This window comes from Hyla sarda, chromosome 1, assembly GCF_029499605.1.
Source record: "Hyla sarda isolate aHylSar1 chromosome 1, aHylSar1.hap1, whole genome shotgun sequence".
Classification (NCBI taxonomy): Eukaryota; Metazoa; Chordata; class Amphibia; order Anura; family Hylidae; genus Hyla; species Hyla sarda.
The window spans coordinates 297,299,603-297,317,050 of NC_079189.1; the positions used below are offsets into that span (position 1 = coordinate 297,299,603).

The window sequence follows — 17,448 nt, forward strand, 5'->3', positions numbered from 1 at the left end:
AACCACTTCCACAACTCATGTTTTAATGGCAACAATTTGAAGGCATCCGTAATATCGGCTTTGACCAACCACGTGCCAGGGCCTAAATGTTTTGCATGATTTGCATGGCCTGGTCAACCGATGCATAGGTCATCGAAAATTCCTCTGAAGGGATCAACGAGTTTATGCTGGGAATGACGGAAGAATAGGGCGATGACAAGTCGTATATTAATAGTTTTTTATTATTAAACTTTCTCGTCACCAAACCCAGTGGACTCACTCTCCACATGCCAAAAGGCGGCTCCCCGAATGGCCCAATCATGTACTCTCTATCTACTTCAGTTTTCAGTAACTGAGAGACCACGTGAGGTTAATTCGTTGCTGAACGCAGATTGCTGCATTCATATGTGGCCTAGGGGAGGGCCACTAATCCTGGATGGAAACCCGAGCGGAAACCATCCAGGAGCCATTGCACCCAAGCAGCATCCGGGTGATTGCGCAACACATGAGCGAGGGCCTGGACCTGCACCCTGCCTAGTCATGCGTGCTTGCCTTTTTGAGTACACAGTGTGCTGGGATGTGCCTAAAGCAATGGAAACAAACATTAAGCAGCCTGCACTGACTGTAATTACACCCGGCGAGATAAAAATTGTTGCAAATTAGATTTTTGGCCAAAAATCTCACCAGACACCCCAATTTGTCCACCGCAGCAGGTGTCTTAGCACTAGTCGGGACATTATGTGTGATGCCACTACTGGTGGATGGCTCGGCTGTAGTGCTAGCTGCAGCACACCAAGCTGCGGTGTGAGTAATTGATGGACACAGCGAGCAAGCAGGTGACTTTAAACCTGCAAAATGCTTACAGAAAAGCTCTGTGTCCATGACCCCCCAATTCGTAAAGTAGTTGAACTGGCTAAAGGCCACTGCGGCTTTCAACGAAAACGACTTGTGATAGTCATAAAAATTAGAGCCCCCGTACTTATAGTTCCATGACGTGATGTAGATATAAGTCAAGCTCTTCTCTCCTATCGGGCTTTGCAGAGCAGACTACATCCCTATATAACTCAAACGCCAATACATACTCCGGTATGCTCAATTTGTGACTCAGTCTCGCATCTTTGCTCTTAAAAGTGACTAACAGTTCACCGCAATTAATGATTTTTTGTGTCCGCCACATCTTGAGTCGCAATCAGTAATGAAGCTAGGTTAATGTCCTTACTGTCCAGAATTTCTGTGTGCATAGCGGCAGGGATGAAATGATAGGGAGCAATGGTGGGTGCCCTTGTTTGGGCCCCAGACTCTGTGTTCTGGGTAGCGGGGAAACTCTGGAATGAGGCAGGCACCACCAACAACTGGTTATTGGAAACATCTCTGCCATTGCCCCTTTCAACCACATCCAACCTTGCTTGGACGCTTGCCAAGGAACCCATCATAGTGGTCATCATTGCATGTAACTGTCCCAGGGAGGTGGAAATGGACTGAGAAGACATTGCCTAATGACTTCCCCCCCAGAGTAGGTTCAGCCATGAGCAGTCTGTATAATTCAGCCTTTCTGGCAGATGCTGGAAAAGGTATTCCTTTTCTGCGCAGTTCCTCCATTAATTTGGTCACAGTCCAAGTACGATAGGTAATGCTACCATGGTCAGAAGCTCTGGCTGGCGATTCAGGTATGGACATCTGATCCTCAATATTAGATGCATGCAACATGTTCCCAATCAGACCTAACCGGGCCATTTAAGGGTGCCGGAAACAAACGGGCATCTAGAAAACTACATAACCTCTCAAAATCCGCTCAACTAACCTGGCCTAAGCACCAACAGAAAACTGGTCACCGCAACATAACGACAAAAGAAGAAATAAATCACTATGCACCAACCTCTGCCTATACCACACCAGGTACTCCAATCCCCCTAATTTGAACCAGTGGCATTACTTTGACAGATGCACCCCATACCGTGATGATGATAACGTGCAATGTCTTAACGTGACTAAACGTAAATGTGGTAAAAGAAATTACCATGCGTCAAACGTTGTTGTGTTGCCACCAGTCGGCCACAGCTTCAATTGCAGTGGCCCCATCTGCAGCGTAAGGCAACACTCCACCGACTGATTATTGCTCTGAAGACGTGTCGGCAACAATAACTCAACAGGGCCCCCTTCTGAAGACGAGACAGGAAATACGGTGACCAGTGCCCTATGTTACACCAATCTTTTCCATATATACACCTAAATATATATATATATATATATATATATATATATATATATATACCCACATATACACACTCTATATACATATATACATGCGCACATACACTTTTTTTTTGTGTGCGTGTACTGTGTATGTACGTGAAAAATAAAATCAGAAAAATGATAACACAATCTCTCTTTTTTTTTTACACTTGTACATACTGCCACCTGCTGTCCGTTAGCATAATAGCAGAGTTATAACACAAGCCTGCTATTTTCTGCCCCCTGGTGGCAATTATCCAAAATCATAGCTGAATGCAAAACAACTGAGCCACGCCCCCATCATCAAACCCCAGCTGAACGGAGCGAGGTCGCAGGAACAAGTTGACGCCGCGTGGGAACTGCTGGCTGCCTGCCGCTTCCCCGTAACATCAATACAGGTAAATGCCGTGCTACTGTAGACTACAAACGCCGACTTACAACCCCAACCCCCCGCGCCAGAGACCCGCAGCTCCGTGGCGCTGTCAGGGTTAGGGTAGGACACATGCACCGGCCCTGCTGGCCCCTAGTGCCCGCTACCCCAGAAGTAACATGTTCCAGTAATGCCGGTACTGGCACTTACCACCTCCGTATTAAACAGTCACCGGAAAACTGCGACGCTGCACTCTTCCGCTTGAAAACACTACTCCGCTCCAGACGTATGGCTCACATGGTGCAACAAACTGAATACACCGCCAAACGCACCATATGCCCTGACGTCAGGGCCAGGGGCGTTAAATACCCTCTCGCCCCTCCCACAAACTCAGCCTAATTAGGCTTCCACATGCGTTTTTACACAGAAAAGGAATGTTTAATAACGGATGAAAACTCATAGTGTGAAAGTAGCCTTACCAAGGCCATTCTCTCCTCGATTACTTAGGTTAGTGTGGTGGCAAGCTCTAGGAAGGGTCCTGGTTGTTCCAGACATTTTCTATTCAAGAATTATTGATGCCACTGTGTTGTAGGGAACTTTCAGTGCAGCAGACAGTTTTTCTACCCTTCTACAGATCTGTGTCCTCATATAATTCTGTCTCTTAGCTCTACGTGCAGTTCTTTCCTTCTTATGGCTTGATTTGTGCTCTGATATGTATTGTCAGCTGTGAGACCTTATATAGATAGGGGTGTGTCCTTCCAAATCCTGTCCAATCATCTTAATTTACCACAGGTGACTCCAATAAAGTGTAGAAACATCTCACAGATGATCAATAGAAATAGGAGGCCACAGACCTAAATTTCAAGTGTCGTAGCAAAGGGTCTAAATACTTATGTCCATGAAAAATGTTACTTTTTACTTTTTAATAAATTTTAAAATTCTGTTTTTACTTAGTCATTTTGAGGTATTGAGCTCAGAATTGTAGGGGAAACCTGATATTTATTTAATTTTAGCACAAGGCTTAAACATAAAATATAAATCATAGTATTTTGGTCAGTAATTTGGATCAGTATTAGTAAGCCAAAACTAGAAGTGGAACCTTCATGGAGAAGAATTATAATGGAAATATTTGTATTTCTGTATTTTGGGTCCACTTCTGGTTTTGTATGATGCAAATTGCTGACCAATATACAGCCACGCGAAAGTGGCCTTAGAGGAGTTTTACCAATATCTGCAGGACAGGTGATAAGGGTCTCATGTTTAGGGGTCTGACCACTGGAACACCCATCAATCACGATAGCAGAGTCCTGTGTCCCACTGGCTGAATCAAGCAATGGTTGAACATAGTTGCTGCCGCTCCATTCTACTCTATGGTCCTCTTAAAGATAGTGTTGTACTTGGCTATCTTTATCATGCTAATAGGAGGATATTTATCAAAACATGTGCAGAGGAAGAGTGGTGCAGTTGCCCATAGCAACCAATCAGATTGCTTCTTCCATTTTTCACAGGTCTCTTTGGTTGCTGTGGGCAATTTCACCACTCTTCCTCTGCACATGTTTTGATAAATCACCCCCATAGAGTTGAAGAATGAGGCAGAGCACGTCTAACTTATTGCTCTTTTCACCCAGGGGGGACATAAAACCCTGTTCTGATGATCTGAGCAGGTCCTAGAAGACTGAACTCCACTGATCAGACCTTTATTACCTATTCTGCAGGAAACCTTTAATGGCTAGGGTTATGAATATATATATATATATATATATATATATATATATATATATATGTATTTATTTATTTCCAGTCAGGACTATGCTTTCCCTAAACCATTTCTTATATACAAAGATGTATATATTCCATGTTCTCCTATTTCATGTTACATGTACATTTATCTGCATATACATTATATGTTAAAACATGTCTCGTGAAGCACAGAGATTTATAAAGTAGACAAGTCAACATTTCTGGAGCAGAACATTTACCATGAGCTCTAAAAAAAGTAAGACTATCTACATAAGCGTCATAGTTACCAGCCCTTCCTTGTGTGCAGTTTTGGGAACCCAGAATCTGTAGAAATTTGTTTTCTGGAGATTCTGGTTGCTAAGAAACGTTCCAGGCATTTACGAGAAAACCATAGGATGTAGTTTAATGCACGGTATAAGGCATTATATGCTATAGAGCGTAAACATTTAACCTCTCTTTTTATCAAGAATCCTGCAATGTATGACTTTATTTTAAAGGGTGGGGGATGTGATGAGACTATGGCAGGTTCTGCTGACCTGAGCTGAGATGTTGCATGCGGTGGGGGCACATGAGTAATATGAGAATGACATCATCTTGTGAGAGTGGATCCTCCCAGGGGAGCAGAGAAGAGCAGGAGGAGGGAATGAGAGAGAGAAGCAATCACTCTGAAAGCTCTGGATGGATCCCAGCACACGGCATGCTGGCTGACTCCAAGTATGGTCGCTTTCGCAATGAGTCTGTAACTTCAGCAGAGGAACAGACAACTCTGCCAGCTGGAGCTATGAGTGGACAAGTGGCCCCTGGTACACCAAGCACATCACCATCACTGGGTCAACCTTTCGCTGAACCGCAATGTCCAGAAGAGCAGGATGTAGCTACCACCTTCTGCATGATGATACCTAGGATGGGACAATGGAAATTCTCAAGTCCTGCAGCTTTCTTGAGCCGATCTCCTTCTGGCGCCAGCAAGGATCTATCAATAGAAAAGTCAGGCGCTTCTGGGGGACTAGGGTCTATGTTTGGAGCCTGTGATCCCGTTTGTTCGACACCTTGTACTCTGCAGGTTATAAACCGGTTGCGGGGAGGAGCAGGAGGAGGAAGTAGAAAGGCTTCCCGGACAGAGACATATAAATTGCCAGGGGAGGAATGGACTCGTAAAGGGACTTTTATCAGCAAACCAGCACAGGGTTGGCTTCACCCTGATGATCGATTGCAGGGACCCGGTGTATCTTATATCGTGAGGGTAAGTGTTGTTAGAATGAACACAGGTTTAAATATACAAGAAAGAAACAAGACGTATCAACATATAGGGTGGGGCATATTGAAATTAAAATGGATGAATTATTGTGATATAATAGGGAAAGACTGGAGGCCATTCAACTGAGATCAGTAAGGTAACCCCAAGACCAAGGTTGTGATATTGATATTCAGCTGCAGTAAGAGCACTCAGTTAAGATGGCCAATATCATATTAACGTATTCCTTTCTAAAGGCCAAAAACTCTTTAAATGATACTCCCTAAGTCCCACAACATTGGATTCTGTGCATTTCCCTTTAACTAACGGCTCAGTACTGAGAGCTGTGTGCAGAGAGTTATGTTCTGGTACCTTATTGGGCAGCTCTACTATCCCTGGTGCTGATTTGTAAAAGTGCTGATGCAATGTTTTTCTCCTTTGTTTTGCTGTGCACTGATTGGATGATGGCTCCTTTGTTTTGAAGGAGCAAAGGAAGGGCTGGTGTAACCATATTAGTTTCTAGAACAGTTCTTACAGCATCGCCAACCAGGCCACCATATTTGTTTTCATGTGTCCCATCACAATTTACATTTAACCAAACCTCATATTATCACTAATACCTACAAGTCCCAAAGTTCTTTTGTTTTGTAACATATTTAGTATAATCTTCACAATAAGTGAAAGTTAGAATTATTTTGGGATATTTCCACTTTGCCGAGACTGACTGAGCATATCAATACACTAACAAAAGGGACTTTCAGTCAATGACCCTTTCAGTTATGTAATACTATATGTATTCTGATGCTGACAGATGTATGCAATATACAGGATAATGTAAGTGTAATATACAGGATATCTAAGTGCAATATACAGGATAATCTAAGTGCAATATACAGGATAATGTAAGTGCAATATACAGGATAATGTAAGTGTAAATCTTTAGAGAGAGGGTAATGCGCCTTGAATCATCTCAGATTTTGGCTAATATCTACTTATTATTGATGGACATGTCCTTGCCCTAAATTGCTTCTGTTCAGACTCATTTTTATAGGGAGAGTTTCATTAATGCAGGTCTGCTCTGTCAGATATATCTCCCAGGGGGTATGAGCTGAGCCAGAGGGGTGTTCTTCTTCTGACAGTCATTCTGGAGATTCTCAAACTTGTTTCTAAATTAGATCAATTACATTACAAGAAAAGAGAAAGATGTAGAAATATAGACTATAGGGTAAGGCAGATAGCATGACGAATGAGGCACATAATATGAGCTGCAATGTAATTGTTTTAATTTTAGAACAGAATATACAATAACAGTTGGTCAGCCTTGCAATTATTATGAATCATTAAATAAATCTCATGTCTCAGAATGTATGGCCTATCTACTATCTCTCCCCTTTTCAGGAATTACTAATCTTTTCAAATTGATACTCAGTTAATCTATGTGTCATCACGTTTTATGTACACATTATATATGGCAATCCGATAGGATGAGATCATTTGGAGACGCAAACACACACATCACTTAGAAGTCACAAGGGGCCTCCACTGTCACTCACGTTTGTTTTATATATCTACTAGCTGAGAACACGGCGCTGCCCGGTTTTTCCTACCTTACCCTTGTAGGGGAGGAAAAGCAACAAAGGAGGAAGCTTTTTTCCTCATATCCCGTCCTTAAATCTTGACCCCATATCCCCTCCTCATATACCGACTTCATTTCCTGTTCTTATATTTTGTCCTCATATCTCGACCTCATATCCTCTCCTCATATGCCGTCCCCATTCCCATATCCCGACCTCATATCCCGTCCCCACATCCCGACTTCATATCCTAACCTCGTATCCCGTCCCCATATTCTAACCTCATATGGCGTACTCATATCCGACCTCATATCTCAACCTCATATCTCAACCTCATATCCCATCCTCTTATCCCGTCCCCATATCCCGTCCTCATATCCAGTCCTCATATCCCATCCCCATTTCCTGACCCCAACATCCTGACCTCATATCCCGTCCCCATATCCCTTCCCCATATCAAGACCACATATCCTCACCTCATATCCCGTCCTTATATCCCGTCTTCATATCCCATCCCCATCTCATATCCCGTCCTCAGGTGCGGCAGCTTAAAGGGTGGGTGTGGTTTTGCAAGATGGGGCATGGAATTCAGGGAGGGTGTGGCTTGCCAGACTGACTGACACATTCACCAGAAGATGAAGAGCGGAGCTTGGGGAGTTAGGCACCAGAAGTCCAAATACTTGCATGGAACTTGAATCAAAGCCCCATCCATCACATATAAGGGTAGGTTAGGGGTTAATTTAACTATTATATATTTTTATTTGACATATAAATATAACATGTGACCAACATGTGACCAAGTATTATCAAAATATCTCCAGCCATACGGAAGTTATGCTGGAACATAGATTTCCCATAGAGTTGTATTGGACTTTAACCCCTTAAGGACCGGGGTTTTTTCCGTTTTTGCATTTTCGTTTTTTGCTCCTTGCCTTTAAAAAATCATAACTCTTTCAAATTTACACCTAAAAATCCATATGATGGCTTATTTTTTGCGCCACCAATTCTACTTTGTAATGACGTCATTCATTTTGCCCAAAAATCTATGGTGAAGCGGGAAAAAAAATCATTGTGCGACAAAATTGAAAAAAACAACGCTGTTTTGTAACTTTTGGGGGCTTCCGTTTCTACGTACAACATTTTTCGGTAAAAATGACACCTGATATGTATTCTGTAGGTCCATACGATTAAAATGATACCCTACTTATATAGGTTTGATTTTGTCGGACTTCTGGAAAAAATCATAACTACATGCAGGAAAATTAATACGTTTAAAATTGTCATCTTCTGACCCCTATAACTTTTTTATTTTTCCGTGTATGGGGTGGTATGAGGGCTAATTTTTTGCGCCGTGATCTGAAGTTTTTAACGGTACCATTTTTGCATTGATAGGACTTATTGATCACTTTTTATTCATTTTTAAATGATATAAAAAGTGACCAAAAATGCACTATTTTGGACTTTGGAATTTTTTTGCGCGCACGCCATTGACCGAGCGGTTTAATTAATGATATATTTTTATAATTCGGACATTTCCGCACACGGTGATACCACATATGTTTATTTTTATTTTTATTTACACTGTGTTTTTTTTTTTATTGGAAAAGGGGGGTGATTCAAACTTTTAATAGGGGAGGAGTTAAATGATCTTTATTCACTTTTTTTTTTCACTTTTTTTTTGCAGTGTTATAGGTCCCATAGGGACCTATAACACTGCACACACTGATCTTCTATGTTGATCACTGGTTTCTCATAAGAAACCAGTGATCAACGATTCTGCCGCATGACTGCTCATGCCTGGATCTCAGGCACTGAGCAGTCATTCGGCGATCGGACAGCGAGGAGGCAGGAAGGGGCCCTCCCGCTGTCCTGTCAGCTGTTCGGGATGCCGCGATTAGCCGCGGCTATCCCGAACAGCTCGACTGAGCTAGTCGTGAACTTTCACTTTCACTTTTAGCCGCGCGGCTCAGCTCTGAGCGCGCTGCTAAAGGGTTAATAGCGCGCTGCGCCGCGATCGGCGCTGCGCGCTATTAGAGGCGGGTCCCGGCTTCACTATGACGCCGGGCCCGCCGTGATATGACGCGGGGTTACTGTGTAACCCCGCGTTATATCAGAAGAGCAGGACCAAGGACGTACCGGTACGTCCTTGGTCCTTAAGGGGTTAAACAAAAACCCCGACCCTCACAAAAGAGGGTAGGTTAGGGTTAAAGGGGTTATCCAGGAAAAAACTTTTTTTTGTATATCAACTGGCTCCAGAAAGTTAAACAGATTTGTGAATTACTTCTATTAAAAAATCTTAATCCTTTTAGTACTTATGAGCTGCTGAAGTTGAGTTGTTCTTTTCTGTCTAAGTGCTCTCTGATTACACTTGTCTTGGGAACTGTCCAGAGTAGAAGCAAATCCCCATAGCAAACCTATTCTACTCTGTGCAGTTCCCGAGACAAGCAGAGATGTCAGCAGAGAGCACTATTGCCATACAGAAAAGAAAAATTCAACTTCAGCAGCTAATAATTATTAGAAGGATTAAGATTTTTTAATATAAGTAATTTACAAATCTGTTTATCTTTCTGGAGCCAGTTGATATAAAAAATAATTTTTTTTCCCCGGAATAACCCTTTAAATGAACTATCCTATAAAAAATTTTTTTTTCCTGGAATAACCCTTTAAATGGACTATATTTTTAGTGGACATATACGTAACGTGACCAAGTATTATTGAAATATCTCCAGCTGTTTAGAAGTTAGGCAGTAACATATATTTCCCATAGACTTGCATGGGACTCTAAATAAAAACCCAGACCCTCTCAAATGGGGGAGGATAAAGGTTAAATCACCTATCCTATGTTTGTTGTTGACATATTAGTAACATGTGTGCCAATTTTCATTTTAATATCTTAAGCTGTTTGGACCTGATGCTGGAACATACACACATACATACACACACACATACACACACACACACACATACACACACATACACACAGTGGCCCAGATTTATTAAACTGTGTGAAAGAAATATAGAATGATTTTCCCACAGTGACCAATCACAGCTCAGGTAACGAGATCTGGTAAAGTGAAACCTAAGCTATGATTGGTTGCCATGGGAAAATATTATTCTATTATTTCTCTCATACAGTTTGATAGATCTGGGCTATTGAGTTTTATATATATATATATATATATATATATATAGAGAGAGAGAGAGAGAGAGAGAGAGAGAGAGAGAGAGAGAGAGAGAGAGAGAGAGAGAGAGTGAGAGAGAGAGAGAGATTGTTGTCCTGAAAAGGGCAGATCAGGCTACTTTTTAAGCAAGGAGTTCTAGAGAATTCTAAGGCTAAGTTCACACTACAGAATTTCCTAGTGTAATTACGCTTAGAATTCCGGTGCAGCAGAATCTCATTGCTGGCAATGGGATTCCGTTGCACAGTGCACACTATGGAATTTCAGCAGTAGAAGTTCCACTGCTGAAATTCTGCAGCAGAAAGAATGTTCCTGCTTATTCTTTTGGTGGAATCCATCTTGAGTATATTGCCGTTTTAGCGCCGACTAATTCAGTCAGCAATGGCCGCACACAGAATCTCCGTCTGGAACGTCCTTAGTGTAGGCCTAGCCAAAAAAAAAATGTTAATAAAAACATAATGAATGTGCATATATTAGGAGGTAAATTACTCATTCTATTCCTTAAACTGAATAAAAATACTAGACATTGACATGTGGTGTGTACAACTATACATCTGATCTTCTCCATAAGCATTTCAGCTGTTTTCAGATCAATTACTGAAGGATACTAAACTCTATTTTAGGTAAATGTTCACTCAGTGGAGTACATAACCGTGTAAAGGTTATAACATGATATTTGATTACTGGGAGGTCATGGTACAGAAAAATTCCTTGAAATATTCCCATGCCCAAATAAAGGGGTATTTCAGGATATTACTTTTTTTTTTTTTTTTTGGGGGAGGACAAGGGATACTTACCTACCCCAGTCCCCCAACAGCTCCCGATTAAAGAACTTCCAATCCCTACTTTTCAAAGTGTTAGATTGGGACCTGGCTGCCCCAACAATCACTGACTGACATGGAACAATGCTGCAGCCTGTGATCGGCAGAAGGTAAGCATCACTTGTTTTTGTTTTTAAAAACATCCCTTGCAAAATATAAAAAAGAATTTGATTATGCTGATACACCCTTCTTAAGATAACTTACCGTACATGATATTCTGGCACTTTGTTTGTACACAGTATGGCTTTGACGATCATTGTGGGGTCTTTGGCAACCAGTCTTCAGTTTTCAAGATCATGCTGAAGACCACAACATGTTTGTTGACACCAGTGTTCATATACACATGCTGGCACTATATACTTAGCTGTTGGCAGCTCATGAGAATGACAATTAAGCGATTACAGCATGTGCTGGCAAGGCGTGGATGTGCACCACCTCCTGCTCTGGTTTCAGCATCTTAGTGCTGGCACTTGCATTGGCAGCTTCATTGTGATCTTCAGCCATCACTAGGTGGTAGATGTATTCTAATCATGTATATGTCTGATAGTTTTCAGATGTGAGGATAACATATTTTCCTGTATCTTTTATAAAGGTGTAATAAAAGTTTGTTAATTTCACTGGAAAAATGATTGGTTTATATTAGTTTCAAAGGCAGAAGAGGAAATAATATACAACCTGTGTAAATGCTAAACAATAATAATAGTACTGTCAAATGGATGACATGTAAGGGGCTATGCTCATTCCTATTCCTGTCTCACAATTATTGTATACCCCTACAATTGTCCCCACAAAGAATATATTCCACAATATAGAATGCCAAATTTTTTAATTTTATTAGCACATATACAAAAAAACTATACAACCAGGACAAACAACCCCTAACCCATAAAATACATATACCCCAAAAATAGCATGGGCTCCCTGGTCACATCAATTACAATGATGGGAATATGCACAATACAAAATAAACATAGGTGCCAACATTTACAGCCATGACTGTATGTCTTTTACTGATTCAAATTTCCTACAATTCTCTTTAAAGTATCGTTAGTAGTCTGAACCATGAGCTCTGCTCGTCCATTTGAAAATGGATGAAATGGAGCTGTTGTAACATGGTGATTAAGATTATTTTCCACAAATACTTTGAACTCTGAAGATGTAACTTGTGGCCCATTGTCTGACACAATTGTATCAGGTATTGTATCAGGTTTCACAATTGTATAAGGTAATACATGTGTTGCGAACAGCCTCCTTACAACTTTACAGAACATGACAGTATTTGTGGTGGCAGAGGACACTGGTACAACTTCTAGCCACTTGGAAAAGGAATCAAAAAACAAGGAAAAATGTCTGTCCTTGAACTGGACCTGCAAAGTCTATATGCAATCTAAACCATTGATTTCTGGTCACTTCCCAAGAAAGTGACACAGCTTTAGCTGGAGAATAACAAGGAGAACATTTCTTTACCCATTGCTCTATATTCTTATCAGTTTTAAGCCACCATACATAACTTCTAGCCAAAGCCTTCATGTTAGCAATTCCAGGATTTTCTTTGTGCAGAGCTTTAAAGGGATACTCCTCTGAAATTTTTTTTTTTAAATCAACTGGTGCCAGAAAGTTAAACAGATTTGTAAATTAATTCTATTTAAAAATCTTAATCCTTCCAGTACTTATAAGCTGCTGTATACTACAGAGGAAGTTCTTTTCTTTTTGAATTTCCTTTCTGTCTGACCACAGTGCTCTCTGCTGACACCTCTTGTCACTTGTCACCTGCAGTGCTGTGTCCAGTTGGTACAATACAATTCCCAGCCAGCAGTGAATGAGCCCATAAAAGCTATCATATTACAATATCTAGCAAACTGAGCAAAGCAGTGGGATAACCTGTATTTTAACATAAATAGGCATAGTTGTGAATGTGAAATATGCCTTTTAGTTACATGTATTTTCCGGGTTTAATCAAGTATTTCACCTGGTTTTAGCATAACTACACATTTAGAGGCATTGAGAGTGACCATAGCCATCTATGGCTAAGTTACGTGTATTTTCTAGGTTTAATTCAAAATATAGTATTTATACCTGGGTTTAACATAAGTATGCATTTAAAAGTATTGAACGTTAATGCACAATAGCCATCTTAGGCTAAGTTATGTGTATTTTCTGAGTTTAATAAAAAGAGCATTTGTAGTTGGGTTTACCATAAATACGTATTTATAGCATTGAGACTTAAAGTTGACTAGTAGGTTAGTGACAAATCACCTCCAAATCTTTTTCAGTAAACAAAAATATGTCTGGTAAAGGATTAGTTGGACAGGGTAGAGGACAGAGCACCCATGGCATGCCTCTGTTAGTAAGAATGTTGGGACAGTATCAGCACCAGTACAGGTAGCAGCAGCAACCAGGTGCCTGGTGGTAATAGTAGCAGCAGCTGCTTCAGCAAGCCACAGTTCTCACTGTCTTTCAGGGGATCTGTACTTTTGGAGATTAGTACTGCCCTTGTAGGAAGAACAAGATTTTGATAATATGACATTGAGCCAGTTGTCATCTCTGTCTTTGCTTCCCCCTCTCTAGTGCTGAGCAGAAGAATAACATTAGCCATGAGGAGGAGTTGTATAAGGGCAGTCAACCTTTGGAGTATGTTTAAAAGGAGGTAAAAGCAGTGGCTGAGGATAGCACTAGTAGAACTGGAGGTGAAAGGCGTGGTAAGGATACTGTAAGGTGTCATGGAGGATATGCTGAGGGGGAGCAAGGAGCCCATGACATCAGAAGTTCATATAGAGAGGCGTGATGGGGACAATGAAGAGGAGTTCATGATAAAGTGTGTACACGAGACATAGGAATGGGATATAGGAATGAAATTTATCAAAAAATGTGCAGAGGAAAAGTTGATCAGATAATTTCTTATATTTTTTACACACCATTTTAAAAATGAAAATAAGCAATCTAATTGGTTGCTATGGGAAACTGGTCAACTTTTTCCTCTGCATAGAAATCTCCCCTATTTCTCTACGTAGGATAAATGAGTGGCATCCCAAGGTCATGACTGACAGTTAAGACACCCCACAATATCTGGTCCTCCAGGTCCCTCCTAATTGTCTAGCAGCTAGGCCTTGTCCATAGGCAGCACATTCTCTGTCCTGTTCTCCTCTTCTATCCCTTTAGTTATCTATTTGGGAATTCTGTGTCATACAGACAACAGTATTCGTCCAATCTCCCTGTTTTAGTGTGCATTAATTTGCACCAGGTCAATTTGTTTGTGGTTCAGGTTTTCTTGCACCATCTTGTTGACTCCATGGCCTTTAGGTGCCTAAGGTGGTGTGCCTAGCCCAGGTGGCGCATACCTAGTTGCCATTATTTTGCTCAAAAAAAGCCGGCCCCACTTTATACAGTTGCCGGTTTGCAGCTCAGTGCATGCGACAGTAGATACTTTGAGTAGTAGCCTTGGCCAGGGCCAATACAGAGCAAAGCATTGACAGAGGTATTGGCAGCTTATCAGGGACACCTGTCATGTGCTTAGGCCTTTCAATGAGGCAACACGATTTACGCTCAGCAAGGATAACTGTTAGTAATGTAATGCCACTGATATTCCTTTTGGACCCAATGCTTATGGTGATTATTGAGGAAGGAGCGATAGAGAAAGGTTCACATCTGGCTGGTAGCAGTATGGATGTTCTTCTTGAGGAGGAGTTGAATTAGGAGGATGAGAAAATGGGACCTGAGAAGGAGGATTTAGAGATAGAATCTGTCAAAGGGATAGGGGGACGAAGAACCTACACAAGGTAAAATTGATGATGACAACGATCATGATGATCAACTTTGGCAGTATGGGAGGAAGAAGGAACAAACCAGAGCCTCGGTTTGGAAAAGCTTGAAAGGATGGTGAGCTGGATGCTTTCTTGCTTGGACAGTGAGAGGCATATTGCACACTTGAAGGAAAGACATAAGTACTGGATTGCCACACTCTTAGAGCCTTAGTATAAAGCCACAACGGGGGAATTTTTTCACCTTTCAAGAAGGAGGCTAAAGTAGTCCACACTCCGCACCTGCTGATTCAATGCTCCACTCCCTCTACCAGCAATACCCCTGCGAGAGGCAGAAACAGCAGTGGCATATTCGCATTGTAGTACATTATGATAAAGTTTTTCCACCTTGCCGTGAATCATCATCAAAGGGATGTACATCACCACCTGAACAACCAGGTTGTTGCATACCTGAGCTGTGCCTTTTCTCTGACAGGCTCCATTAGCCCAGAGCACATGGACTTTTGGGTCACCAGATTGGACCATTGGCCGAAATTTGCCCAGTTTGCCATGGGTGTTCTGTCTTGTCCACCCTCCAACATCGGAAAGAGTGTTTAGCACAACAGAAATTTAAACCACCTATGCTTGATGCAACTAATTAGACAATACTACACCACCTTTGCTGTCTGCTGACTACTACATCTCCCACCAGTTCACCACTGCCTGCTGTCTCCTGGTTATTACTAGTGTTGAGCGGCATAGGCCATATTCGAATTCGCGAATATTCGCGAATATATGGACGAATATTCGCGAATATTCGCATATTCGTAATCTTCTCGCTGTATTTTCGCATGTGTAAATATTCGCGTGTGCGAAAATTAACATATGTAAAAATTCGCATATACGAAAATTAGCATATGCAAATTTTTGCATGTGCGAAAATTCACACGCCGGTCTCACACAGTAGTATTAGAGCCTACTTTACACCACACAAGCTGGAAGCAGAGAGGGATGATCACTGTAATGTGTACTGTGAAAAAAAAAATTAAATAAAAAATAAAAAATAAAACGAATATTCGTAATTACGAATATATAGCGCTATATTCGCGAATATTCGCGAATTCGCGAATATGTGATATTCGCAAATAAAATTCGAATTGCGAATATTCGCGAGCAACACTAGTTATTACAACACCCACCAGTCCACCACTGCCTGCTGTCCACTGACTACTACAACTCCCACAAGTCCACCAATGCCTGCTGTCCACTGGCTACTACAACTCCCACCAGTTACTACATCTCCCTCCATTCCACCACTCCCTGCTGTCCATTGGCTACTACAACACCCACCAGATCGCCACTTCATGCTGTACACTAGATACTTCAAATCCCACCATTCTACCGCTGCCTGGCTACAGATATCCCTAGTCCACCATCACTTTTGCTGCTGCTACTACCAGCCAGGCTTACACATAACCAACCCATGATCCCCCAAAAAGCGATAATTAGTAACATAGTAACATAGTTTGTAAGGTTACAAAAAGACAAGAGTCCATCAGGTTTTACCGGAACCCTACTGTGTTGATCCAGAGGAAGGCAAAAAAAAAACATGAGTGTAGAAAGAAATAATGATGGCACTCACCACGTTTTGGGTGATGGCTGTGCTTTATTCGATGACCGGCAGACTACAGCATGGGGAGGAGGGATGCCAAGAGCGTAATAGTTATTTCATGCACCAGGTGCATGAAATTGCTCTCACACTCTTGGCATCCCTCCTCCCCATGCTTTAGTCTGCCGGTCATTGAATAAAGCACAGCCATCACCCAAAACGTGGTGAGTGCCATCCTTATTTCTTTCTACACTTTGTTTCCTGAAGTTCCGATTGAGCACCCCGCTGAAGGTTTACGGACTTGGTGTCCCTGAGCGTTAGTATACTTGGCTTAAGGAAGCTGTGCTGAGCTCTTTTCCTTTTCTACTTTAAAAAACCCCATGAGGCTGATGCCAATTGCACCATGATAGAGGAAAAATTCCTTCCCGACCCCAGTATGGTGATCAGAATAAATCCCTGGATCAATGCTCTATCCCTTTAAATCTAGTATCCATAACCTCTAATGTTATTACTCTCTAGAAAAACATCCAGGCCCCCTTTGAACTTGTTTAGTGAGTCAGACATCACAACATCATGTGGCAGAGAGTTCCATATTCTCTTACATATATATACTGCTCTTACAGTAAAGAATCCCCATCTGTGATGATGGTGAAACCTTCTTTCCTCTAGACGTAGAGGATGCCCCCTTGTTATGGGTACAGGCCTAGGTATGAAAATATCACTGGAAAGATTTCTGTACTGTACTGTCTGTTTTGGCTTTTCATAGAAAAGCTATTTCTTCTTCACTGTTTTGGGACACCAATCCAATTGCAAATCACAAAAGGGAGAATTGATAAAAATCCATTGCATCTTTACTTGCCAGACTCAAAACCTGTTGCAATTACCAAAAAGGGAGATTTTTGTAAAAAAATAAAAAAAATTCAGCTTTTCAATATTTACATAAATTATTTCTTCTTCGCTATCTATAAGTTCT

General features: G+C 41.4%; 1 protein-coding gene across 2 annotated transcripts in view; it reads left to right on the forward strand.

Annotated features, from left to right (window-relative positions):
• Nucleotides 1–2,536: 2,536 nt before the first annotated feature.
• SHC2 (SHC adaptor protein 2) overlaps nucleotides 2,537–17,448 on the forward strand; it is a 63,931-nt gene continuing 49,019 nt past the window's right edge. The window contains exon 1 of one of the 2 annotated variants that reach the window (XM_056518029.1): nucleotides 2,537–2,609. Coding sequence is in view for 1 of the 2 variants with exons in the window: in XM_056518028.1 (XP_056374003.1) it covers nucleotides 4,875–5,564 (690 nt within the window). In the remaining variant the exon portion in view is untranslated. Of the gene's footprint in view, nucleotides 2,610–4,858; nucleotides 5,565–17,448 lie in introns of those variants that run through there. The other variant, XM_056518028.1, reaches the window with a different exon arrangement.